Below are 26,439 nucleotides of genomic sequence, written 5' to 3' on the forward strand. Positions count from 1 at the left end.
TAATTATTGTATGGTAGCAAAACTTACTAGATATTTTAATACATTCATGCACAACCAATTTACCCTTGTAAAAATAATTAAGTTTGTTTTGGTCACCAGGTGCAAATCTGGAGCTGTGAGTGCAAGAGAGAGATGGATGGAAATGTTTCCGTATGTAATATATGAGGAAAGGAATGTAGGTAGAACACGTCAAACAAGTGATAAACGTGTAATGTTGATTTATTATTAATAACCACTTACACACTTTACCAGGTAGCCATTGTTATGCGTAAGGCGCTCCGTCCATGTTTATATGGGTACCCTTCCTTTTTCAAGTGCTTCGTCTGGTTTGAATTGATTGCTTATTTTTCTTTGATCTGATAAGTGCCGTTCTCTTTGTTATAAGTGCTTATGTCACTCTAAGCTAAAAATGTATTACTATACTGTGTCATGCATCGCTTGTTGCATTCTGTGTTTACGGCCTGTCGCCGCTCGCAGCATGGCTGGCTTTTGTGCGCGCTACCGTGGCTTACAATTTAAAAAAAAAAAAGAGGAATTGTCTCATAAGGGAAACAATGGCAAGAGACTGCTATTTGTTGTAACTTACACTGCTACTTTCTTTGATAATGACCAACAACAACAAAATAATAGACTGCGTATGATAGAAGATGTTCTGAACGAGAGTTTAGCGAAAATTTTTCTCCATTTGAAACTCTTTGCAGATACCTGTTTAGTACATTACATTCTGCACAGAAATCAGTCATCTTACATTTAAAAACCTAGTCAATTGCTGTGCTTCATTTCTGACTGTATCATTATTAGGGATAATAATAATACGAATATAGACACGATATGTATATTCTTCCGCATTTGCTGTTGTCTCAGTCTAGTTTAGTAGTTTATTAGGCAGACCAGATTTAAATGAGATAGCAGCAAACACGAAAGAATACCTGGCAAAATGTTTATATTTGCATTATTCTTATGGTGAAGAGAATACTGCATGTGATTCACAGTTCATAAAAGTTCCTACTAGCAATCATCTCTTCTCACAGATGGGAAAAAATTCAGAACGTAGAGTTGGCCATACTGACAAACATCCCAAACAGTCTTGCCAGTTGGATTTTTGTAGTACATTGAAGTGCTGCTACATTCAAAGATGAACAATACAGAATTTGTGTTTACTTCGTTGGATAATGTATGAAAATGCAGTGGTTGAAACTTGGGGAGGGGGGGGGGGGGGGGGAAGGCTTGTCTTCCACTTTTTTTTTAAATTTATTTGCTGATGCAGAGGTTTTGGCACCAGTATTTAACTTTGTGCCTGCAAGGCGTGCCTGTATAGTGGTACATATATTCGATGCCAGAAGTTAGTAGTGGCGGCACCTACCAACATTTTTCAGAACTTCCGCTTGCTTTGCACTCGATACTAAGCCACAGTCAGTTTTGGATAACAAAAACAGGAAAAAAAGGGCGGCTAAGATTTGAGTAAATACAGTATGCAGGGGTGAAGAGACTTGCACAGGATAGGGGTGCGTGAAGAGCTGCATTGAACCAGTCTTCCCACCGAAGAGCACAGTTGTTTTACCCAGCATAACTATTTATATCTTCCATCTCTCCTCTCGCCTGTCCCCTCTCTTAATTTTGTTCTTGCTTCCCAAGCACGGGCTCCCAGGTTCGATCCCTGGCGGGGTCAGGGATTTTCACCTGCCTCGAGATGACTGGGTGTTTGTGTTGTCCTCATCATTTCGTCGTCATCATCATCATGAAAGTGGGGAGATTGGGCTGAGCAAAGGTTCAGAATTTGTATGGGCGCTGGTAACTGCACAGTTAAGCACCCCATAAACCAATCATCATCATCATCATCATCATCATCTCTCTATTCATTTAACGGGTTCTCAATATCTGTGACACCATGAACCAAGCAGGCCAATTTCTCGTGTTCTGCAGTTTCTCTCATAGGCTCTCCAGGTTGGAACACATTGCTTCTGTGATGCCATTGTTCCATCTCATCCTCTGACATCCTCTTCTTCTAGTACCTTCGTCTTCCCAACATTAATGTTTTATCCAGTGAAATATGTCTTCTCATGATGTGTCCAAAGTACGTCAGCTTTTGTTTTGGCATCAGACCATACAGGAAGCACTCTGGTTTTATTTGCTATTCGTTCTATTTGCAGTCCATGGGACTCTTATAAGCTTCCTCCAACACCACAATTCAAAGGAGTTTATTCGTCACCATTCCACCTTTGTAATTGTCCAGGTGTCACATTTGTACATCACAGCTGTAAAAACCATAGCCCTTACAGTACTGATCTTTGTTGCCAAAGTTATATATCTTCTCCTTAAAACCTTATCAAAGTTTGACATTCCATTTCTGCCCAGCAGCAACAATCTCCTGATTTTGTGCCTGCAGTCACCATCAGCAGAAATCTGGGAACCAAGATAATTGAATGTAGACACTACCTCTATTGTTTGTCCTCCTATATGCCATGATCGGTGTAGTTACCTTAATTTTTGTTTTCTTAACATTTAGCCTAACACCAGCTTTTTCACTTTCTTCTTACACCTTCAGCAAGAGTGTCTTTAACTCTTCTTCACTTTCTGCAAACAGTATAGTATCATCTGTGTCTCTAAGGTTATTTATATTTATCCCAGCTACTTTAATTCCAGTTTCTTCTTCGTCTAGCCTGGCATTCCTCTGCATACAGATTGAGCAAGTAAGGTGATAATAGGCAGCCTTACCGTACTCCTCTTTGAATTTCGAACCATTTATGTGTTCCACACATAGTTCTCACTGTGGCTTCTTGGTAGAGTATAAAATCCGTACGAGACGAATGAGGTGATCTGGTACTCCCATATTTTTGAGTACTTCCTGTAATTTATTGTGATCGATACAGTCAATGTCTCTGGCATAATGAATAAAGTAGAGATACATGTCCGTCTGGAATTCTCTTACTTTTTCCACAATCCACTGAATGTTGGCAATTTGAACTCTGGTTCCTCTTCCTTTACGAAATCCAGCTTGTTTTTCCAGTAGTACCCGCTCTAGATACAGTCGAAGTCTATTTTGTAAGATTTTCAACATGACTTTGCTAGCTTGTGAGAAGTGCAGTAGTTCAGTGATCTGAGCATTTTTTAGAAATTCCCTTCCTTGGCAGACAGATTGAATGCAGCACTTTCACTGCATCCTTTCCAGTGACTTTGAACAATTCTGCTGGAATTCCATCATGTCCACTAGTTTTGTTTTTAGCCATATTTTCAAGAGCCCATTTGACTTCACTCTTCAAAATATCAGCTCTGTTTCTAAAATAACACTGACTTCATCATCGTCAGCAGTGTCGGTAATTTATACACCACATGTGAGCAATTCAAACTTTTCTTTCATTTTTAAGTAAACTGTGATTCACATGACTGTGTGGTAAAGCATCTGCTTATTAAACAGCTAACCCAGTGCATGGTACAAGGTCCCAGTCACAGATTGCCTGTTTAGTGGCTTTCATTGACAATAGTTATTTGATTTTCAGTCTTTTGTGTGATTATTGACAAAATTTAAAAATTTAAACTGCTGTTAGCTCCTCATTAGGAGATAATATTTATCATAAAAGTTTAGTCATTGAGCTGCTTGTTTGTCTTAAGGTAGCATAACTGAAGGTACAGAAATACCCAGACTATATTCGTCCTGTATTTTAGGATGCGAGCACAGACAAACTACACATATAATTTCAAAACTTTATGAAATGTTTTCTTGCTGACCCCCTCATCCCCTCCCCTCCCCTACCCCTACACACACACACACACACACACACACACACACACACACACACACACACACACACACACACACACACACACAGTGTTCATTTACCATCTAGTCTAGGTCGTGTGACTAGGGCCTCCCGTCGGGCAGACCGTTCGCCTGGTGCAAGTCTCTTGATTTGACGCAACTTCGGCGACTTGCACGTCGATGGGGATGAAATGATGATGATTAAAACAACACGACACCCAGTCCCTGAGCGGAGAAAATCACCGACCCATCCGGGAATCGAACCCGGGCCCTTAGGATTGACAGTCTGTCACGCTGACCCCTCAGCTACCGGGGGCGGACATTTACCATCTTAGTTATATCTTTATCTGACACCTAGTTCAGGTCAAATGACATCATAAACATTCTCGTGTGTGAAAAAATAGCTTTTACTTAAAACGGGGCACAAATTACACAGATTATATTCACCTAGTGTTTGATAATTATAGCAGTTTTGAACTTCATCAAAATGTGGAAATGGAATAATGACAATAATATGAGAAGGGTGGATTACTACTCACCGTATGGTGAGTAAACTTTTCTAAACTTTTTTCCTTTTACATGCTTAACATAAAATACTTTATTTATTAATTCATTTCTAAAGTAATCAGACATTTGAAATTGCTTTGTACATCAAAGTCAAATTATTTTAATAATGGTGTTTGACTGGTGTTGATGTGATGACCATACATAGTGTTTGTCAGACATTAAAAATGTATGGCATATGTACAAAATACACTGCGGTGACAAATGTCATTGGATAGTGATATGTACATCTACAGATTGCGGTAGTATCGCATACATGATATAAAAGGACAGTGCATTGACTGAGCTGCCATTTATACTCAAATGAAAGTGTGGCACAGACCGCACTAAGCCGTGCATCCAGGTTGTCAACAAGGTACTGTGCAGTCTGGTGGTGGCTTGGTCCGGCACACAGTTTAATCTGCCAGGAAGTTTCATATCAGTGCACACTCTGCTGCAGGGTGAAAATCTCATTCTGGAAACATACACCAGGCATTGGCTAAGCCATGTCTCCGTAATATCCTTTCTTTCAGGAGTGCTAGTTCTTCAAGGTTCACAGGAGAGCTTCTGTGAAGTTTGGAAGGTAGGAGACGAGGTACTGGCAAAATTGAAGCTGTGAGGAAAGGTCGTGAGTCATACGTGGGTAGCTCAGATGGTAGAGCACTTGCCCACGAAAAGCAAAGGTCCCGAGTTCGAGCCTCGGTCCAGCACACAGTTTTAATCTGCCAGGAAGTTTCAAGAAATATTATTTCTGCCTGACTGCTTTGACCCAAAGCTTTCAGTGTGTCATGTGAGAAGTGTTATTTGTGTTTCACATGAGCATTGTTTCTGGGATCCATGCTGGTTGTCGTGGAGGATGTCATTCTGTTAGAGATACCTCATTGTGCTTGAGCTCAGAATATGTATGTAGGTGTAGTCAGCTTGAACTTCTGTTTGTAATGCCTGTAATCCTCACTGTGTTTCTTCCGCACATGAAAATTGTTTGTGCAATGGGACAGTTGCTTCATATGTCATGAGAGAGTGGAAGAAAGCATAGGAAGAAGATAGGATCTAACTGATACGTGTTTTAATCTGTGTAGTGGCAGCCATGATAATTTAGTGCTCAAGATCTATGTGAGTGCCTCATACTTCAGTTTTGAATCCAGAAGTGTAATGCGTCACTGTATATCCTACTTTCTCCGTATTGTTGTTGGGAAGAAGTTGGAAGACATATTTTAAGAAGTTTAAAATCAGCAGTTTAGCCAGAGAATGTTTGGCATGAGTCCATTATTTCGTATTTCAATTGTATGTTGTCATTCTGTTATTGTCTTTAACATTGCTCTTTCACTCTCTCAAATTATGAAGAAAAAAATCGTTTATGGCTCTTCTGACAGTGATTTTTTGCTGCCATGCCAACAGGTGCCCAGACGACGATAATGTCAGCGGCGTGCGCAGAGCGTTGCAATATAATGCGGCTGGTGGACACGCGCTGGGCTGGCGTCGCCAAGGGCGTAGGAGTGCAGCGGATAATCGGCCGCATCCACATGGTGAGTCCAGGTCTGCCAGGCAGTGGGGAAGTCATCAGACACTGTGCGCTCTAGGTAAAGAGCAAAAAATTCTCTTTTAAAAAATGTAGTTACCTTTTTAGGTCGAGGTACTTTGCTTGGCCTTTTTTTAAGGGTAGATCTCTCCCCTGAACTGCGGATCAGGAAGGTCTGCTAAAAACCGACATAAATTTTCCCTTTGTCAGAAAAGTTCCAGGACAAGTTTTATTATTTCTGAATTTACAATACTAAAAAGGAATCCGACGGCCTTGCCGCAGTGGATACACCGGTTCCCGTGAGATCACCAAAGTTAACCACTGTCGGGCTTGGCCGGCACTTGGATGGGTGACCATCCAGCCGCCATGTGCTGTTGCCATTTTTCGGGGTGCACTCAGCCTCGTGATGCCAATTGAGGAGCTACTCGACCGAATAGTAGCGGCAAGAATACCATTATAACGACCGGGAGTGCGGTGTGCTGACCCCACACCCCTCCTATCCGCATCTTCCACCGAGGATGACACGGCGGTCGGAGGGTCCCGGTAGGCCACTCGTGGCCTAAAGACGGAGTGCTAAATACTAAAAAGGAACAAGGAATTTTTATGTTATCTGGTACGTGTGTGTCCTCGAAATGACCTTAGTCATGTTTCTGTGCAAACTCACTTGGTGGCAGGGCTGTGCTTAGCAAAACACTGTTTGGGTTCTTGGCACAATAGTCAGTGACACAGTGGAAGCTGATTGTGAGCAAAGAGTGAACATTAAGTTCTACATTAGGCTCAGGAAAACCCTTAGTGAAATGTGGGCAATGATTCAGCAAGCATATGAGGGCGAGGCATTTTCAAGAAGTTGTGTTTTGAGTGGCACTAAAGGTTTAGTAATGGCAGAGATTCAGTGTGAGGCGATCCCAGAATTGGTCACCTGTCTGAAGGACATACCAGTGCAAATGTGGAGAATGGAAGGCAGTTACTGCAAGATCACTGTCATGTAACTGTGCGTGCAATATCAAAAGAACTTAATTTGAATTGTGATGTGTGTCATAACATTTTATTCGAAGATTTACGGAAGTGGAAACTTGACACAAAACCTGTCCCTCACACTCTAACAGACAAACAGAAAGAGAAAAGACGAAGACTTTCTGTTGAACTATTGGAAAGAGCCAGACGTGATCCCACATTTCTGTCAAAAGCTTCTGCTGGGATGAAAGTTTGTGCTACCAATATGACCTTGACGCGAAGTGGTGGATTTCTGGATGAGCAGCCTTGAAAAAAGTCATATGACAGCTGTTGACAACAAAGACAATCATGATCACATTCTTTGATAGTAAAGGATTGGTTCACCATGAGTATGCTCCTCCAGGTCAAGAAATAAACCAAACTTCTTACATTGAATTCTTGAAACTTTTGCAATGGGCAATTCGACATTGCCGCTCTGATTTGTGGCTTTCTCAGGACCGTTTCTTACTACGTGATAATGCAAGATCCCACATTGCTTTATTTGTTACCAAGTACCTGGCCAGGTATTCTGTTACTACCACGCCACACCCACCATATTCGCCCGACCTCTCGCCTTGCGATTTTTTTCTTGTTTTTGGGGGTGAAAAGGTGACTGAAAGGAAAGCTTCATCAAGATATCACAGATCAGGTTACGACAAATGAGCTCACAAGTATCGCAGTTGAAAATTTCCCTGCTTGATTCTGAGATGTCCAAAAATGTGTGTAAATAGCCATAGGGGCTATTTTGGTGGGATCTACAATCATTACTTGGTACGTGCGGCTTTCTATTTTTGTTTTGTTTTTCTGTTTTTAAAAAAAAAAGAAACAGCTTGCCAGACAGGATGGACAAGCGGTTCTAGGCACTACAGTCTGGAACCGCGCGACTGCCACAGTTGCTGGTTCGAATCCTGCATCGGGCATGGATGTGTGTGATGTCCTTAGGTTAGTTAGGTTTATGTGGTTCTAAATTCTAGGGGACTGATATCAGAAGTTAAGTCCTATAGTGCTCAGAGCCATTAAAAAACTTGTCCTGGAACTTCTGACAAAGGGAGTAATTCCATCCAGAAATTTGATTAAGTATGGAAATAATAATGCAAACTAAAAAATTATTCATCCCCAGGAGAAATAACATGCATACTGTGTTGACAGTGACCCCAGTTCGATAAGTGAGAGAGTTGACAAGTTTCTTCAAGTACACCATATCAGTCAGAATTGGTGGCAAGAGCTTGTGTGTTACAGACTTCTCGATAACGCTATAAATCCTGGTGGTTCTTGCAATAGTCACTAATTAGCTCAAAAAATTTCTTTTTGTGGTCATGAAAACTATTAAAGCAACTCTTGCTTTCACATACCAAAAATTTGATTCAGGAAAACTTGCAGTATCAACTTTGAGATATCGGGGAAAATCTTCTGATGAAACAAGTGTGAGCTTGGTACAGTGGTCACCTCCATGCAAACAGAAACTGTCTTGTCTCAGAAGACTTGTTTGTTATCCAGTTGCACCTTCTACGAGAATAGAAAATGTGACACTGCTGTGTTCCAGAAGATGGATTGGCTTCTTTGTTGTCCTTACTCCTTGTGCGTGATCTTCCTTGTCAAGGAGTGTGGACGTGGCGGGTAACACATACAGGATGATCCAACTGTTTATGGTCCTAATGACATAAACCATGAAGAATTGAAACTGGGTACTACGAAATGAGGAACTGATGGTCTGAAATGAATATTTCAGGCTGTAAGTGGTCTTGAATTGGCATTGCGTGGGAGGTACACATTTATAAACTGCTTATATTTGATAACAAACAACTGTCCCGGTGGAACCTAAAATTAAAAAATAGTCTGCGTTGTTTAGGGTTGGTGACTCATTGTTGAAAATGGAGCATTACTACAGACCTGAAAATTAGCATCTAGTTTTGGGAAAATTAGCACCTATTTATGGCAAAATTTGCGTATATGCTGGGCCATATTAGCATCCACTTTTGTAATATAATTAGACATACAAGTTTAAAAGTTTATCACGCTCCATACATGATTGAAATTGTTCACAAAAAAGCAAATACATTAAAATTGAAAATAACAAATTAAAAGAGCACTGATTGTAGAAGAAATCCCTATTTTATGTTCTCATGTGGTCCAGACTTAACAAATGCAAAGTTGAGGAAAATGTTAAAACCCCCAAAATGTGAGCAGAAGCACATGTTATTGACAGACATGATTAAAAACTGCAATCCTGTGAAGGAAATTAAATGTACAGTACAATTCTTATCCAATAATTTGTGGTAATGAATGTCACCACTTCTTTAAAAAAATCACAGATGTGTTACAGCAAGTATTGTTGTTTGTGGTCTTCAGTCGAGAGACTGGTTTGATGCAGCTCTCCATGCTACTCTATCCTGTGCAAGCTTCTTCATCTCCCAGTACCTACTGCAACCTACATCCTTCTGAATCTGCTTGGTGTATTCATCTCTTGGTCTCCCTCTACGATTTTTACCCTCCACGCTGCCCTCCAATGTTAAATTTGTGATCCCTTGATGCCTCAGAATATGTCCTACCAACCGATCCCTTCTTCTAGTCAAGTTGTGCCACAAATTTCTCTTCTCCCCAGTTCTGTTCCATATCTCCTCATTAGTTATGCGATCTACCCATCTAATCTTCAGCATTCTTCTGTAGCACCACATTTCGAAAGCTTCTATTCTCTTCTTGTCTAAGCTATTTATTGTCTACGTTTCACTTCCATACATGGCTACACTCCATACAAATACTTTCAGAAACGACTTCCTGACACTTAAATCAATACTGGATGTTAACAAATTTCTCTTCTTCAGAAACGCTTTCCTTGCCATTGCCAGTTGACATTTTATATTGTCTGTACTTCGACCATCGTGTGTTATTTTGCTCCCCAAAAAGCAAAACTCACTGCTTTCATTGTCTCATTTCCTAATCTAATTCCCGCAGAATCGCCCTATTTGATTCGATTACATTCCATTATCCTCATTTTGCTTTTGTTGATGTTCATCTTATATCCTCGTCTCAAGAAACTCAGCACTACAGCAAGTAAAAACTCGTCAAAACATTGGAAGTGGTATGTGGGTACAAGGTAATAGAGCTGTTTTCCTACATGCTGTGACTACAAATTATTCATTTAAAACATTTTTTTTTGAGAGATTATCCTTTGTGCTCACCCAGAAAAAAAGCAAAAATTGATGGACATGTTGAATTGAACCTAAAACATCACAGCAGCTAAGTGGTTAAATCGGGAGCATAAATGCAGACATACTTTGTCACCATTGCTGTTATTGTTTAATGCTTTCCTTATGAGGTGCCCTTCATATGCTCACCACTGTGAAAGTGTTATTTTAGGCTTGATGAGAGAAACGAAGAATTGATAAAATGAGTTTGCTTCCCCAATTGGTGTTACATGCTTATAATAAGTTGGCTCTGACTTTCTGTATATTGTGTAAAATGTAAATTTGGCAGAAAACTCAGGTGCTACAGTTTCGCTTCATGCCCCCTATCACTGCTGCCAGTGTCTACAAACTACAGTGTGTCGTGCAGTGTATATACATGAGTAGTGTATGTAGTTGTCGCAACTGTATCATGTCTTATTTGAACACAAAAATCTTTAAAGTGTGCTATCGCAAAACCCTTGCTGTGTTTCCACCTAACGTCATTGGTCATCGTCTGCACCAGAAAATACTTTCACCCCTACCTGCATTCCTGTCACTGAAAGGCCACTCACCCTCTCCACACATCCTGTACGTGTGCTCATTTTACGTGGCTTGGTGGGGTGGCTCCGCTGGCTTATTGGGTGGCTTAGCAAGTCACCAGCCAATAAGCGTTCACTAGGTGGAAATGGGCAACCTTTCCTCAGCTATGCCTGAGCATATTATTTGAGACTCGGTGTTTGAATTTAAAAGGTTAATGAATGATATTTTCGCTGAATGCAGGACATAAGAAATATCCGCAAAAAGATTAGACTGAGATATAAGTGGCACAAGAAAAGGTGGTGGCTGGTGGACCCCTTTGTCACATATACGAGTTGGTCTGGAACAATTGGTATAGAGTGTCTTGTTTCCCATTTCTACTGCAACCTACAGGGTGTTTCAAAAATGACCGGTATATTTGAAACGGCAATACAAACTAAACGAGCAGCGATAGAAATACACCGTTAGTTGCAATATTCATTCATTTTCAGGCAGACAAACTTTCGAAATTACAGTAGTTACAATTGTCAACAACAGATGGCGTTGCGGTCTGGGAAACTCTATAGTACGATATTTTCCACATATCCACCATGCGTAGCAATAATATGGCATAGTCTCTGAATGAAATTACCCGAAACCTTTGACAACGTGTCTGGCGGAATGGCTTCACATGCAGATGAGATGTACTGCTTCAGCTGTTCAATTGTTTCTAGATTCTGGCAGTACACCTGGTCTTTCAAGTGTCCCCACAGAAAGAAGTCACAGGGGTTCATGTCTGGCGAATAGGGAGGCCAATCCACGCCGCCTCCTGTATGTTTCGGATAGCCCAAAGCAATCACACGATCATCGAAATATTCATTCAGGAAATTAAAGACGTCGGCCGTGCGATGTGGCCGGGCACCATCTTGCATAAACCACGAGGTGTTCGCAGTGTCGACTGAGGCAGTTTGTACTGCCACAAATTCACGAAGAATGTCCAGATAGTGTGATGCAGTAATCGTTTCGGATCTGAAAAATGGGCCAATGATTTCTTTGGAAGAAATTGCGGCCCAGACCAGTACTTTTTGAGGATACAGGGACGATGGGACTGCAACATGGGGCTTTTCGGTTCCCCATATGCACCAGTTCTGTTTATTGACGAAGCCGTCCAGGTAAAAATAAGCTTTGTCAGTAAACGAAATGCTGCCCACATGCATATCGCCGTCATCAATCCTGTGCACTATATCGTTAGCAAATGTCTCTCGTGCAGCAATGGTAGCGGCGCTGAGGGGTTGCCGCGTTTGAATTTTGTATGGATAGAGGTGTAAACTCTGGCGCATGAGACGATACGTGGACGTTGGCGTCATTTGGACCGCAGTTGCAACACGGCGAACGGAAACCCGAGGCCGCTGTCGGATCACCTGCTGCACTAGCTGCGCGTTGCCCTCTGTGGTTGCCGTACGAGGTCGCCCTACCTTTCCAGCACGTTCATCCGTCACGTTCCCAGTCCGTTGAAATTTTTCAAACAGATCCTTTATTGTATCGCTTTTCGGTCCTTTGGTTACATTAAACCTCCGTTGAAAACTTCGTCTTATTGCAACAACACTGTGTTCTAGGCGGTGGAGTTCCAACACCAGGAAAATCCTCTGTTCTAAGGAATAAACCATGTTGTCCACAGCACACTTGCACGTTGTGAACAGCACACGGTTACAGCAGAAAGATGACGTACAGAATGGTGCACCCACAGACTGCGTTGTCTTCTATATCTTTCACATCACTTGCAGCGCCATCTGTTGTTGAAAATTGTAACTACTGTAATTTCGAAAGTTTGTGCGCCTGAAAATGTACTGTTGTCCCAAGCATATTGCAACAAACGGTGTATTTCTATCGCTGCTCGTTTAGTTTTTATTGCCGTTTCAACTATACCGGTCATTTTTGAAACACCCTGTATCAATAGTTGTATCATAATTGTACAGTGAAATTAAATGTTGCAAGTCACGATGACAACATCTATTGTGGATTACGTCAGCATTTCTTCTCTCACATCTCCCCTCTCCACAACGGCCTTACATATTCCCTTAATTCTGCCACTACCTGTGTTATGAACTGTCTGCCTTTTGGACCACTTATAACTTGTTCAGTTACATCAAATTTCAATAGGAAGAAAATGGGACAAAGTCAAGCGAGACGATGAGCAAGAACTTAGAATCAAGGTAAACCTTACTAGGAAGAAATGTAAAATTGGGGAATTTTTGCGTTAATCTTGCAGGTTTTCACAGGAGCTACAAATGTTTGATGTAGAATTGCGAAAAATGCAAAATCGGAAAATGTAAAATGAGATTCTATTGTAATAATAATAATAATTATAATAATGAGAGAATATGTTTTATTCTCTTTAATTAGAGCTTTTTGAGTGGAATATTTACAATTGTGAAACATTCAGCAGGTATTTTCTGCTTCGGGAAATGGTTGTTTTTGTTGAGAAGCAGCAGAATTTTCGTACCAGTAAACAAAATGCTTCTGTGATTCAAGGTGTTCCGTGATATTAGGTTTCTTTTCCCAGCCACTTCAATGATCACAAAATCTACAAAACACTGATATTTAAAGTGTATAGCATTTGAGCCTTGGTAAGCACACTGCAGAGCCGTTTTGTTGGCAGTGCAACCCATACTTAACAATCATATATTGAAACAGATAGATTGTTACTCACCACATAGAGGACATATCGAGTTGCAGACAGGTACAACAAAAAGACTGCTATACATTTAAGTTTCAGCGAAAGGGCTCCTTCTAAACTAGTGTAACCACTGTCTTTGGTCACTGAGGCTGTCCTCAGCGGCCGGAGACAGTGATCATGTGTGTACGAGTTGTGCTTGTGTTAATGTGTGCGCATTTTCTACTTTGGAAGCATGCCTTTTTGCCGAAAGTTAAGTTTGTTACAAATAGTTTTGTAATTAATAAATTTATTTATGTATTTATTTATTTCTGCATGCTTGTCTGTGATTCAATGTCTCCTCTGTATGTTGAGTAACAACATGTCATTTTCATAATATTGTTATTATTCCATCCTGGATTTTCCATTGTTTGATTTTATCCATGCATAAGAATAAATAGAGCTGACAAGGTACTTTAAAGCTAGTACAGACAATAACTATTTGCACATAAAAGGAAGGTCTCCCCTGAAGCCTGTAGTCGGTATAGTGCGGACACTAAAATGTAGCTGGTGGTTGCAAGTGTAAATAAATGAGAACAGTGGGGGCAGGGGGAATTCCACCTACCTCTTGCAGGGCAGCTAATCCACAACTCTCCTGTTTTTCTGGAAAAGTAAAACTGATAATGCAGTCATGTGAACCAAATAGAAAACAGCCTCCGCAGAACTTTCTCAGAGCAAAAGAACAGTCTGTCAGAGAGCTCTGAATTTTGCATGAATAAAAAATTTGAAACATATTTTTTTTTTCAGAGGAGGGAGGTCTTTATCACTACCTCCCCTCCGTCTTGATGTTCTTGGTGTGTGTCTTCTGCTGTGTCTGGCACAGAACACGTGCATAATCTTACAGTTCAGTCAACTCGCTCAAACGGGCAAATGGTTAGAAGTACAAATATGGAATTCTGGAAGAGTTGCGCTACATTTCAATTTTAGTTTTGTGTGCAGCACCTAATTATTAAGATGATATACAGACAGTTCCGAAAATGCGTCTTCTGGCAATGTTACTGAATTTTCAACACGAGGAAATTTTTTTTGTATCAACGTTAAGTGAACACATTATGCAAACAAAATCTTAAGAATACATCACATTTTCATCTATTCCAAACCAGAACTTTGTCAGAGCTTTTCAACACGAGATACTTTTGGTTACATATGATGTACAATGGTCGAATAACTAAGTCTTCTCCTACACCAGTATGAAATCCTGGTTCTGCTAAATAGTACAACAATGTTTTCATTTTCCCCTCATTTGAATGCGCCCGCCCCCACTCTCCCCTGCCCCCCCCCCCCCCCTCGCCATTTTTTCCTGAGTTTCAGAAGGTAAGTTTGAAGGATCGCATCAGAACTGTTCTCGGTGATGTCCCAGGGAATACGTTACGCTGAGTTATGGAAAACTTCCAAAGATGCCTAGATGAATGTGTTGTGCAGAGGGGATATCATTTGACAGGAGTCATATTCAAAAAGTGATCCACACAATGGACAATGACTTACACATTAGTAAATGGCATACCTCTAACTATTGACATAAGAGTAATAAATAAATTACAGTTACTGCCTGATGGTGTGTTTTTAATATCCTACTATGAATGGTGCCGCACCCTGATCTCACTCTGTTGCTTGCAAGTTGTTGGCTAGTCGAAAGCCATGCATTTTACCATCCGGCACTTGTAGTACCATACTTGCTACACATTGCTCCACAAACGACATGGCCTTGCAAACTTGCAACACCCAATTCAGTAGTGCAGTTGTGTAATTGCCAGTATTACGGAAGCTCCTAGTCTCCTCCTACACCTCCGCAGCAAGCCACCAAATCTCGCTCCCTCCCCCCTCCCCCCCACTCGTCCCCCCACCCCATGGTGAAATCACCTACTACACAACCTGCAGGCCAGAAAAGACAAAAGGAACACTCCTGTGAAGACGTTTTATGTCCCTCCAGCCAACGAACATCTGAGTCTTTGTCTGCTGACTGTAAAGGCTCGAAGAAATTGAACAGAGGCAAATGGTCTTCTCCTTCCCCTACTTGGAGATCCTCTTGGAACAGTGTCGCCATGTGATACCCTCGCGGGAGGGAGAATGCCAGTCCCTCCGTAGATTTCATGGAACAGAATCCTCCAGCCTCTGTGCCCTGTAGCATGTGTCTTTGAAGGGTGGCACTCGGGAGCTACTGAGTTGACTGCCCATCGTTTGTTTTCTCTTTCCCATTTCCCATTATGACTCTCCTACAATGAAATGGTCATAGCATTCGATCCAACAAGTAAGAACTATGGCTGCTCCTGCAGTATCCAGTTCTTTTCTGCCTTTGTGTTTTCTTCCAGTCTGCTCTGACCTTCACCTGCCCGCCCCCCTCCCCTCCACCCGAGGACAGCATTTGGTGGAGGAATGATGCTGCTCATTCAGGATTATGTCCATAGACAAATCATCTAATTGCACAGCTGGCTGCAAGCTGTTGCAGTCTGTTTTCCTTCCTCGTTTCACCTTTCCTCTTTGTAAAGTCTACATCACTTCATTATTCGCTGTTACCAGGGCTTATTGGTCATCTCCCTCACCCCTTTTTGCTGCTCAGCAACTTTAGTGCCCACCATCCCCTTTGGGACTCTTTAAGAGCGTGTCCGAGAGGTTCCCTCTTGGCTGACTTTCTCAATCAACACCACACCAAGTCCCCGTCCAATGGTGGACTGAGGCAAGCCACGACATGGTTCGCATGCAGAACTGTATTTGTTGTAAACAGTTGCGTGCCCAGTGTCGTTGCATTCTCTGGAATTGCAAAAAAGCTTGCTTAATTTCATTTACTAGCTCTTTCAGCAGTTTTGCACCCTCTTCTGTCGTGTGTGACAATCTCTGTCGGTTCTCTGGGACTGAGTTTCATTTCCCAATTTCTGGCTTGACTGTAGCATTGATGTTATTGTGAAGCCTATTGCCATCTCAAACATCTTGGGTCTATTTTGTGGAGATTTTGAGCTTCACTCACTAGCATCCTGCCTTCCTCCCTCGGAAATGAGTAGAGAAGGATCGGGTGATACCCTTCTCCTCTCAGAATTGTGAATGCTACAGTGTTGCCTTTACTACGAGGAAACTTGACCATGCTGTCACCCCATCTCAATCCTCTACCCCAAAGGTGGACAATGTTCACATTTAGATGTTTCAGCAACTTTCTCCTGCAGGCAGACACTTTCTCCTTCATACGTACAATTACATTTGGGCAGATGGTACATTTCCCAGACATTGGCATGAAGCCACTGTCATAACCATACTGAAGCCTAGTAAGGACAAACACCTTCCTTCTACATACTGCCCCATTTCTCTCAAATGCTGTTCTTGCAAGGTAATGGAGCATATGATTCATGGATGCCTGGTATGGTGGCGTGATTCTTGCAATCTACTAATAAATACGCAATGTGGGTTTTGTGCACATCGTTCTGCAGTTGACCATCTTGTCACTTTGTCAATCCATGTCATGAATGGTTTCTGCGGAAATACCTGAGTGTGCCCATGTTTTTTTGATTTGGAGAAAACTCATGATACCTTCTGGAGGACTGGTGTCCTCCGTGTGGCTTCCGAGCCCAGCTGTCCCATTTCTTTCAAGAATTTTTAAAAGACAGTGTTTTCAAGGTACGTGTTGGTTCTGCTTTGTTGGAAACCTTTTTCTCGGAGAAAGTGGTGCCTCAACGCTCCATCCTGAACATAGTCCTCTGTGCTGTAGCCATCAACCCTGTTATGGACTATTTCCCAAGAGGCATCTCTGGCTCCCTTTTTGTCAACAACTTTGTAATCTATTGCAGTTCTCCATTGGTTTGTCTCCTTGAGCAGCATCTTCAGCAATGTCTCGATTGTCTTTACCCGTGGAGCATCGATAATGGCTTTCATTTTTGTACTGATGACAAAATAGTTTGTTTCTGGCAGTGCAATTGGTTTCATCCACTGTCTTTACATCTTGGTCCAGTTGCTTTTCCCTACACTGAAATTATGGAATTCCTGGTGCTCATGCTTATTAGGAAACTTTCATGGTCCTCCCATGTGCCTTACTTGACTGCACACTGTACCTAGTCCCTCAACGTCCTACGTGTCCTGAGTGGTACTTCCTGTGGAACGGATTGAACCACCCTCCTCCTTTTATACTGGTCCCTTCTCCATTCAAAACTAGAGTACGAGTGTTTTGTTTATTCTTCTGGACATACATCCATCTTATGTCATCTTAATACAGTCTATCATCATCGAATCCATTTGACGACTGATGTCTTTTACTTTAGCCCGATTAGGAGTCTCTGTGCGGAAGCTTCCGAACTACCACTGTCGAACCGCATGATACCCTTCTCAGCAGATATGATTGGAACAGGAGGCTCATATTTCAGCTCCTACCATGTGCAAAATGTGGTTGCTCCTACCATGTGCAAAATGTGGTTGGTGGTGATATTTTTGAATGGACGAAGCATAGTCCTTTTTGAAATTCTCTGCTGTGCCCTTAACTATTGGTTTGTCATCATGAGCAAGCAGGTAGTGCATTGATGGTGCAGAGACTTTGCAGCAGCTTGCCACAATGTTCACAAAGAACAACACGGTAGGAGGCCATCAGTCATTACACATGATATTTTTTAGCTTGTGTGATAACACATTACGGAGAATTGTCACTTCACAATCACGGAACTCACCACTCAGTTCCCACGGATGTGCCGCTCTCTGTCCTCGAAATTGTCATGGCGCATTGTCACGGAGCACCTGTTGTTCCAGAAATTGTGCACCAGGTAGGTATCAACGCAAGTGACCATTCAAAATAAGCACTGTATGATGCAAAGTGTCAGTTTTGTCTTGCTGCATGATAACGCTCGGCTGCATGTGGCTTAATTGATAACAGAGCTGTTGCAAACACTCTGTTGGGGGGAGGGGGGAATGCTAGATCGTCCTCCCTACAGCACGTACCTCACTCCCAGTGACTTTCATCCGTTCCCGAACCTCAAGAAATTCCTGTCTGGCCGGAGTCAGCATTTTCCGGTTGACAGATATGCAGAAATGGTTGTGTTACAGTGGTTCCAATCCCAGGTGGCAGACTTCTGTGACACGGAGATACAAAAATTGGCCACACGGCATGACGAATGTCTGAATTCTGGTGGTGAGTAGACTGAAAAATAGCTCAGAACTTCCTGTACCTGTTCAAATAAATCTTTCAATTAAATGGCACCGAGTGAGCTGGTGTAGTAGTTAGCACACTGGACTTGCATTTGGAAGGATGACAGTTCAAACCTGCGTCCAGTCATCCTAATTTAGGTTTTCCGTGATTTCCCTAAATCGTATCAGGCAAATGGTGGGATGGATTCTTTGAAAGGGCGACTTCCTTCCCCATCGTTCCCTAGTCCAACAGGACAACCAACAAATTAAATGGTGTTTTGTTTCTGTTTACAATCCTAGGGAAAATACAAATCACACATCTGAACTATGTGATAGTCTAGAAAACAGTTTAAGTGGTGAAATATTCCCACAAAACTCTCTGAAAGTAATCATAGTTACTGTCTGGCACTGCAGTTTCTTTGGCAGAAACAAAGTTGATTCCTTACCTGTTTTATACAGCTCACGGTACACATCACTCTCTCTAACGACACTTGCAGGATTTCGTGTTCCTACTGAGTGGTGTTTAAGGCATTGGCACATGGACTGCGCATCTGCACATTGAGCATGCCAAGTTTCTGACATCGTAGCATGAAATAGCACATTTGAATGTGCAGAGCTATATCCAACATGTCAGATATTCTGAGTGTTGACCAATCAGGTGGCACAGCGCCACCTAAATCACATGCATGCCATCTCCCTTCAGCATGGAGTTGTGAGGTGCCATATTGACATTCATTTCAAGCTTACATATATAAATGCCGTTCTGAGCACCAGCAAATTGAGACTCACTGTGCATATTACGTAATGGCATTTGAAGGCAACAACACACTGAGGATCCACCAAAAACACATTGTTCTTGGTACAATTTGTTATAATTAAATTTTGATTAGTGACGTGGCTACAATTAAAGCCTTTAGCAAGTGGCAACATGCTAGAATTGGCTAACAAACATTTGTCAGCAATTTAACACCAGCACGGTAGCTCAGCATGTTCATTCGGAGGGTTAGCTGCCCTCTCCAATAAAAAAAAAAAACTGAGTAAATGGATCATTGGTGAACTTGAACGGGTGTCTTGGACATCCGCTCCGAACAAATGCAACAAACAGTATCAAACAAATTGAGATTAAACATAAAAAAAACCTAGTGAGAGCATTACTGATGAATGTTATAGCAGTGGTTCGCGTCTTGCCATATCAAATTTTTTTTCCTAACATTCACATTTTTAATAGGTTCAGATGCCGTATCATTAGTTTAATATAAGTATGTACAATAATATTTGATGTTATGCAAATATAAGTTGGCCTTTTTTTGAGAAGTGAGTTTTTTAGATTGACTTAATCTACAGGACAGGTTGCACTACTTGTAAAAGAAAAAGGAGCAAAATATCTTTATATATTTGTAATTCACATGTTGCAAAGATTCTGGTACTGCGTAGGAACAGTGATCAAGTAAGAATAATGACCTTGGGATTGTACTGAAATGGGAGAAAGATGGAAATAACGTTTATCTTATGTGGAGAACTACTGCAAATTTGTATCACACTGTTTGTGATGGAAATTTTATATGCCTGTGTCCTTACTGATTGGACGTAGTACTTTCCTTTTCATCTTAAAACATGTGCACGCCCCTTTATTTACAAACTAGAAACATCCTGCAACTGCCACTGGAGTGTGTTGTGATAGCATACACCACGTTGGAGCCCACGTACCATACGCACAAGTCGCATTGTTTCTGAGCGTCCAGCAGCACGTTGAACTCGGCACTCCCAATGTTGACCTTCGACAGCATGGTCCGTGTGCCGTTGGTTTTAGATTCGTTCTCTATATGCAGGGGATATTTTTTAAATAAAATGCATATTTAATAAGAAGGAAAATGCTGTAAATATTATTAAAAAATATTTTTCCCCATATCCTACACGCTTTGTTCTACTTACCTGCATAATTTCCATTGTTTTTTTAAATCTGATGTCAAAGAAATGCTAGATAGAGCATGCAGTAGTTACCGTGGATGGAGAGTCATTGGCAGATGTAGAAGTAACTTCAAGACGGTCCCTGCGAAGGGTGTTGGAACTTTTGCTGTCCATAATGTATATCAATGGACTTCTTGGCAGTGTTAATATTAACTTCAGGCTTTTTGAAAATGACACAGTTATCAATAATGAAGTATGTCAGAGAAATGCTGCACAACTATTCATTCAGAACTTGATAAGATTTCAAAATGACTCGGAGATCAGCAACTTGCTATTAGTGTTCATAAATGTAAACTAGTGCACTTCTCAAAACGAAAAGACAGAGCCTCCTATCACAATAATATCAGTGAGTCACAGCTGGAATAAGTCTGCCCGTACAAATGCCTGGCTATAACAGTTTGTAGAGTTATGGAATCGATCATTGATTCAGTAGTAAGTAAAACAAATGGCAGACTTCGGTTCATAGGTGGAATACTAGAGAAGTGCAATGCGTCTACAAAGGAGACTGCATACAAAACACTCATGTGGCCCAATCTAAAATGTTGCTCAAGTGTGTGGGACCCATACCAAGTAAAACTGACAGCAGATATTGAAAGGATACAAAGAAGGGTAGTACAATCAGTCACTGGTGTGTTCAACATAGGTGAGAGTGTGCTGAAAAAAATGAACTGGTAGGCACTATAAGAAAGACACAGATTGTGCTGTTAAGACCTTCTTATAAAATTTCTAGAACAAAATTTAAGTGATGTACACTCATGCTCATAAATTAAGGATAATTGCAGAATGTGGTGTCACACAACGTGGCACTACACAAAAACGACAATAATAGCATAGGGACACAGAGAATACACACGACACAGGTCTGTAAGTCCACGGTATTGGTGATAAGTTGAGAAATCATTCCGAAACACATGTGCTACAAAACGCCACTGTTTCCTGCACATTTACCCCGACATCAACATGGGATGTGATCACCATGCACACGTACACAGGCCGCACAATGGGTTGGCATACTCTGGATCAAGTGGTCGAGCAGCTGCTGGGGTACAGCCTCCCATTCTCGCACCAGTGACTGTCGGAGCTCCTGAAGTGTCATAGGGGTTTGAAGACGTGCAGCGATACGTCGACCGAGAGCATCCCAAATGTGCTCGATGTGGTTTAGGCCTGGAGAACAGGCAGGCCACTCCATTCGCCTGATATCTTCTGTTTCAAGGTACTCCTCCACGATGGCAGCTTGGTGGTGTCGAGCATTATCATCCATCAGGAGGAAGCTGGGACCCACTGCACCTCTGAAAAGGCGGACATACTGGTGGAAAATGACGTCCAGATACACCTGACCTGTTACAGTTCCTCTGTCAAAGACATGAAGGGATGTACGTGCAACAATCATAATCCCACCCCACACCATCAAACCATGACCTCCACGGAGGTCCCTTTCAAGGACATTAAGGGGTTGGTATCTGGTTCCTGGTTCATGTCAGATGAAAACCCGGCGAGAATCACTGTTCAGACTATACCTGGACTCGCCCGTGAACATAACCTGGGACTACTGTCTGAAACAACAGATACCACTGGTGATCTTGCATCTCTCTAAGAATAAAATTACAATGAAATCCAGACCTTCAGCTGCTTACAGGCATTGATAAATATCACAGGAACAGTTGAAAATGTGTGCCCCGACCATGACTCGAACTTGGGATCTCCTACTTACATGGCAGGTGCTGTGTCTGACTGAGCCATCAAGGACACAGAGGATAGTGCAACTGCAGGGGCTTATCTCTAGCACACTACCCGTGAGACCCACATTTTCATCTCACTGTCCACAGACTAAAATTGTAGTGCCCCTGTCCGCTATACTCATTATACGTGGTAGCCAGTCTACCGATTCCCATAAGAGTCTGTATTTCATTGTAATTTCATTCTTCGAGAGCTGCAAGTTCACCAGTGGTATCTGTTCCTTTGGACATGTCCGAAAGAACAGATACCATCTTCATATAGATAAGGCTTACCAGCCAATAATCTTCTTCAGTGAGGATGCCTTCCCATTGCCCGAACTCTTATGAGAATCAGTAGATTGACTGTCACGAGTAATGACTATAGTGAGTAGGGGCACTACAAATGTAGTGTGTGGACTATAAGTTGAAAATGTGGGTCTCATAGGACACATGCCGTAGATAAGTCCCTGCAGTTACACTGCCCTCTGTCTCCTCGATGGATCAGTCAGATAGAGCTTCTGCCATGTAAGGAGGAGATCCCAGGTTCGAGTCCCAGTCGGGGCACACATTTTCAACTGCTCCAGTTGATATTTATCAGTGCCTGTAAGCAGCTGAAGGTCTGGATTTCATTGTAATTTCATTCTTAGAGAGCTGCAAGATCAGCAATGGTATCTGTTCTTTTGGATGTGTCTGAAAGAAAAGATACTGTCTTCATATATTCTTGATGAGTGTGCCAGTGACCTGGGGCAAGATACTGTTCTTCCAGGATTTTGGAGATGTGCAGCGTTATTACTCTCGGCATCAATGTGTGGGCAGCCATCGAGAATGCCTTCAGGTCACGACTGGTAGTTGTTGAGGGAACTCTGGCCACATAATTGTAGACTACTGACATCCTCTGCTCTGATGTTACGTTCGGTGCAACAGTGTCATGGGGCTCTTTTTAAACAGGGCATTGTATTTCCACATGTGACGTGTGTCTCCATGATGTGTCTGTGTAATGTTCAGTTCTTCCCATGGCCAACAAGATTTTCAGATTTGTCCCTGACATTTGTGTGACTAGTTCAGATGTAAACTGCATCCCAGTGCCAGCATGTGGGATATTGAGGACCAGTTACAACAATTATGGGCTAACTTCCCTCATGAGAGGATACAGCAGCTTTATGACACCCTTGTAATGACAGAATCTTGATGGGACTATGTTCTACACTCATTGAAACTATGACCCAGTGTTCATGTAAACTCAGGAAGAAGCAAAATATCAGACCAAGGTACCAACTCAAAGTCTCATTTTTTTTCATTTCTACCTCCCTACCCCAATACTGTAGTCATCCTGCACTGTCTCCAATCATAGGCAGCTGATAAACCTCAGCTAAACCCTGTTGCCAACATATTCCCTCGCACAAAGCCTGAAAAATCGCATACCACTTCCTGTTCGACTGAGGGATTCACTTAAGTATGTTGCTGCTGCTCCCCCCCCCCCCCCCCCCCCTCTCCCCGCCGTGTGCATATGACACACTTGCCAAAAGAATCAGGGTGTGGTGCATCCAGGCGTGTGGGAGTGCAGCATCATATTAGTTATTGGGTTCGTACGGTAAAGTTATTTCTAAATTTGACTCAATTTTGTGATCGCTGAAATAACATCACATGGTCTCTCAGCCTGTAAAGTTTCATTCCATTTCCTCCTTCCCTTCTGGTCACTGCAAATTTATTTATTTATATATTTTCTATCCAGGCATTGTACAAGGAGCATTTCACTAAAGCAGTAGATAAAGCTCTTAAAAGATGATCTCTCTGTGTGTCCACAGGTTCAGGTGCAGATAGAAACGGATCACCTGACAACTTCCTTCAGTGTGCTACAGGAACAGCCCATGGACATGCTCTTGGGCCTGGATATGCTGCGTGGGCACCAGGTGAGGACTAGCAAAAACAGACAGTGGGAGGCTTGTGTTTCTATTATATAGTCAATAGCACCACAATCATGCCTAAGCATTAGATTCCCCAACACTTCCAGTCTCCAGCTATATGTGTCAACCTGCACATTTCTTTTCTGATTGTCCCCTCCCTTCCCTCAAACAACAAAACTGGTGGTCTTGTTAAAGTAAACCACATTTAAAATGTTTCTGTGGTGCACCGACGTTAACTGACAGTCAGCAGACTCTAACTGTGCATTGTTATTATATTTGAGTTTCAAACTCCAGGTACCATAAATATAAAAAATGTATAAAACTCCAACTGTCATGTAGTCACTTGAGGTCGTACAATTTAATTCTACTTCCGGTAAGTTTGATTCATTAATTAATAGGCTTTTTTCGGCTCATCTCAGTCATATGCTACAGTATACAATGCCTCGAGCCTATCCTAACACATTGAAATGCGCTGCCATCTTAATGCGGTACATTTATAAAACCCTGGTAATCTCTAGAAAACAGGACGTGAGCCACAGTCAAATTTAACTGCGGTCAACTCCTCTATTTAACTTTGATCGAGGTTAGTGCACCAGAATTTTGCGTTGAATTGGGTCAAGTGCAACTTTACTGCAGTTAACTTTTAACTGCTGTTGGGGCCATCAGTCTTTTGACATTTCTTTATAGGGAGTCTAGCGGAGAACTGTCTCCCCACCTGCCACTCGTTGTCCTGCTACATGTCCCACTCACCTCAACTTTATTTCTAGCACGTCTCGTCCCAGTTCAATCTGTTCCCTGACCCATTTGTCTGTTTCCCCATCTCTCTGTACTCGTTAAAGCACTGCATAAAGAGTACGTGTACTGACGAGAGTACAGGTGATGACTAACACAGAATTACAAAATATCAGAAGTTTGAGGCCAATGTTGTAACACAGAAGCAGATAATGACAGCAGCGCTCAAAGTGACCTGTCAGTGAACAAGAAAATATGACACTAAAATCCGTATTTCTAATTTGAAATAGGTGGTATTGATGACAGTATGTTGTTATATTCTGTGTGTGTGGGCCTCCTATTAAAGTGTGAGTTGGAAACTGAATGGTTTTTTTGTAAGAATGAAAGGTAATATATTTGAGAAATCTTAATCAAAAACGAAGGTTAACTTATCGTAGTTGGTGTTCACTGTCGTGTAAAATTTTATGATATCCTGGTTGCCTTTTGAGTGTAAAATTATTTGTTTGCAAAACCCAGTATTGCATTTTTGACTGTGTGCCAGTTACCAAGTGCAGATAATTATGCTTTAGCATATGTCAAAACGTAAAAATCTTCTGACTAGACATGAGGGAACGCAGAAGCTACTTTTGCCACATTGTATTCCCGATTATGACATTGTGTGTCTTGCACTGTCTGAATTGCATTGTAAATATGTTGCTTGTTTTGTGCTTAATTTTTGCTCACATCCATAATATTGGGTGGTGTTAATGATTACATACATCTTTTTGTTTTGTATAAAGCAGAAGCTGTTTTCATTGATAGTATTCTGTGGACACGTCTGTCTGTTATTTCTTACAGATTCGTGTGTGAAGTGCTTGATTTAAATGCATAGTAGGATATTGCTCGTATTCTCCTTTTTTCACTTTCTTCCATTTAATGGGGACCTCTCAAATTTTAATTGGGTAGGATGATTATAGAAAATTGATTTCTGCTGTAATATATTACGTGTAGTACATATCAATAAAGTGTGAACATGTTTGTGTAACTACTGTTGCATTTTTAGCATATGCAATGAAGAATGCACTAGTCACTAAAGCTATAAAGCATACTCAGCTACATGTGCATCCATACTCTGCAAACTACTGTAAAAGGCATAGCACTCAGTGGTGAGAAGCAATCCCTTTCAAAGTAAATTGCATACTTTTTCCGTGACAAGACGTCGTAAACTTGAATACTGATGCTGTCAAAACTTGTTAACATGGGAGTTCTCCATTAAATGCGAAAAAGTACAGAAAACAGGTGCAAAGAAAAATAGAGTAAAAGCAATATGCTTAACATGCAATCAAATCAAGAAGTTCTCACATCGATTCCTAAGCAGTAACAAAGTTCATAAATCTACATAATTCATGCAATGAAACCTGCTTCTGTTTTATATGAAACAAAAACAAAACAATTATTTATTACACCCAGTATTATGTATGTGAGCTGAAATTGGACAGAGTGCATGCAACATATTTACAATGTAATTCGAAGCGTGTAACACGCAAGAAATTTTAATCAGTAACACAATGCAATAAAAGCAGCTTCTGTTAACTAAGAAATGGGGAAAAAAAAACTGTTACAAGAAGCCCCTATATGATTTTCAACACAGTGGTGACTAACACAGGCAGTGAATGACTGCACAGACAATACTAGCAATGCAGACACTAGCAGTATTGGGTGTCAGATCGGATGACACCAGCACAGGAGAAGATGGACAAACATAGAACATGTAATCAGCAGAGTGTCATAAAAACAAGTGTTCACTAAACAGCAATGTTAGATTGTCTGAGAATGTAAAAA

General features: G+C 41.5%; 1 protein-coding gene across 3 annotated transcripts in view; it reads left to right on the forward strand.

Moving 5' to 3' along the window:
- LOC126295148 (protein DDI1 homolog 2-like) overlaps positions 1-26,439 on the forward strand; it is a 127,197-nt gene that overhangs the window by 45,964 nt on the left and 54,794 nt on the right. For all 3 annotated transcript variants that reach the window (XM_049987436.1, XM_049987435.1, XM_049987437.1), the window contains exons 4-5: positions 5,699-5,826; positions 23,788-23,892. In XM_049987436.1, coding sequence (XP_049843393.1) covers positions 5,699-5,826; positions 23,788-23,892 — 233 coding nt within the window. The remainder of the gene's footprint in view (positions 1-5,698; positions 5,827-23,787; positions 23,893-26,439) is intronic.

Source organism: Schistocerca gregaria, chromosome 11, assembly GCF_023897955.1.
Source record: "Schistocerca gregaria isolate iqSchGreg1 chromosome 11, iqSchGreg1.2, whole genome shotgun sequence".
NCBI lineage: Eukaryota > Metazoa > Arthropoda > Insecta > Orthoptera > Acrididae > Schistocerca > Schistocerca gregaria.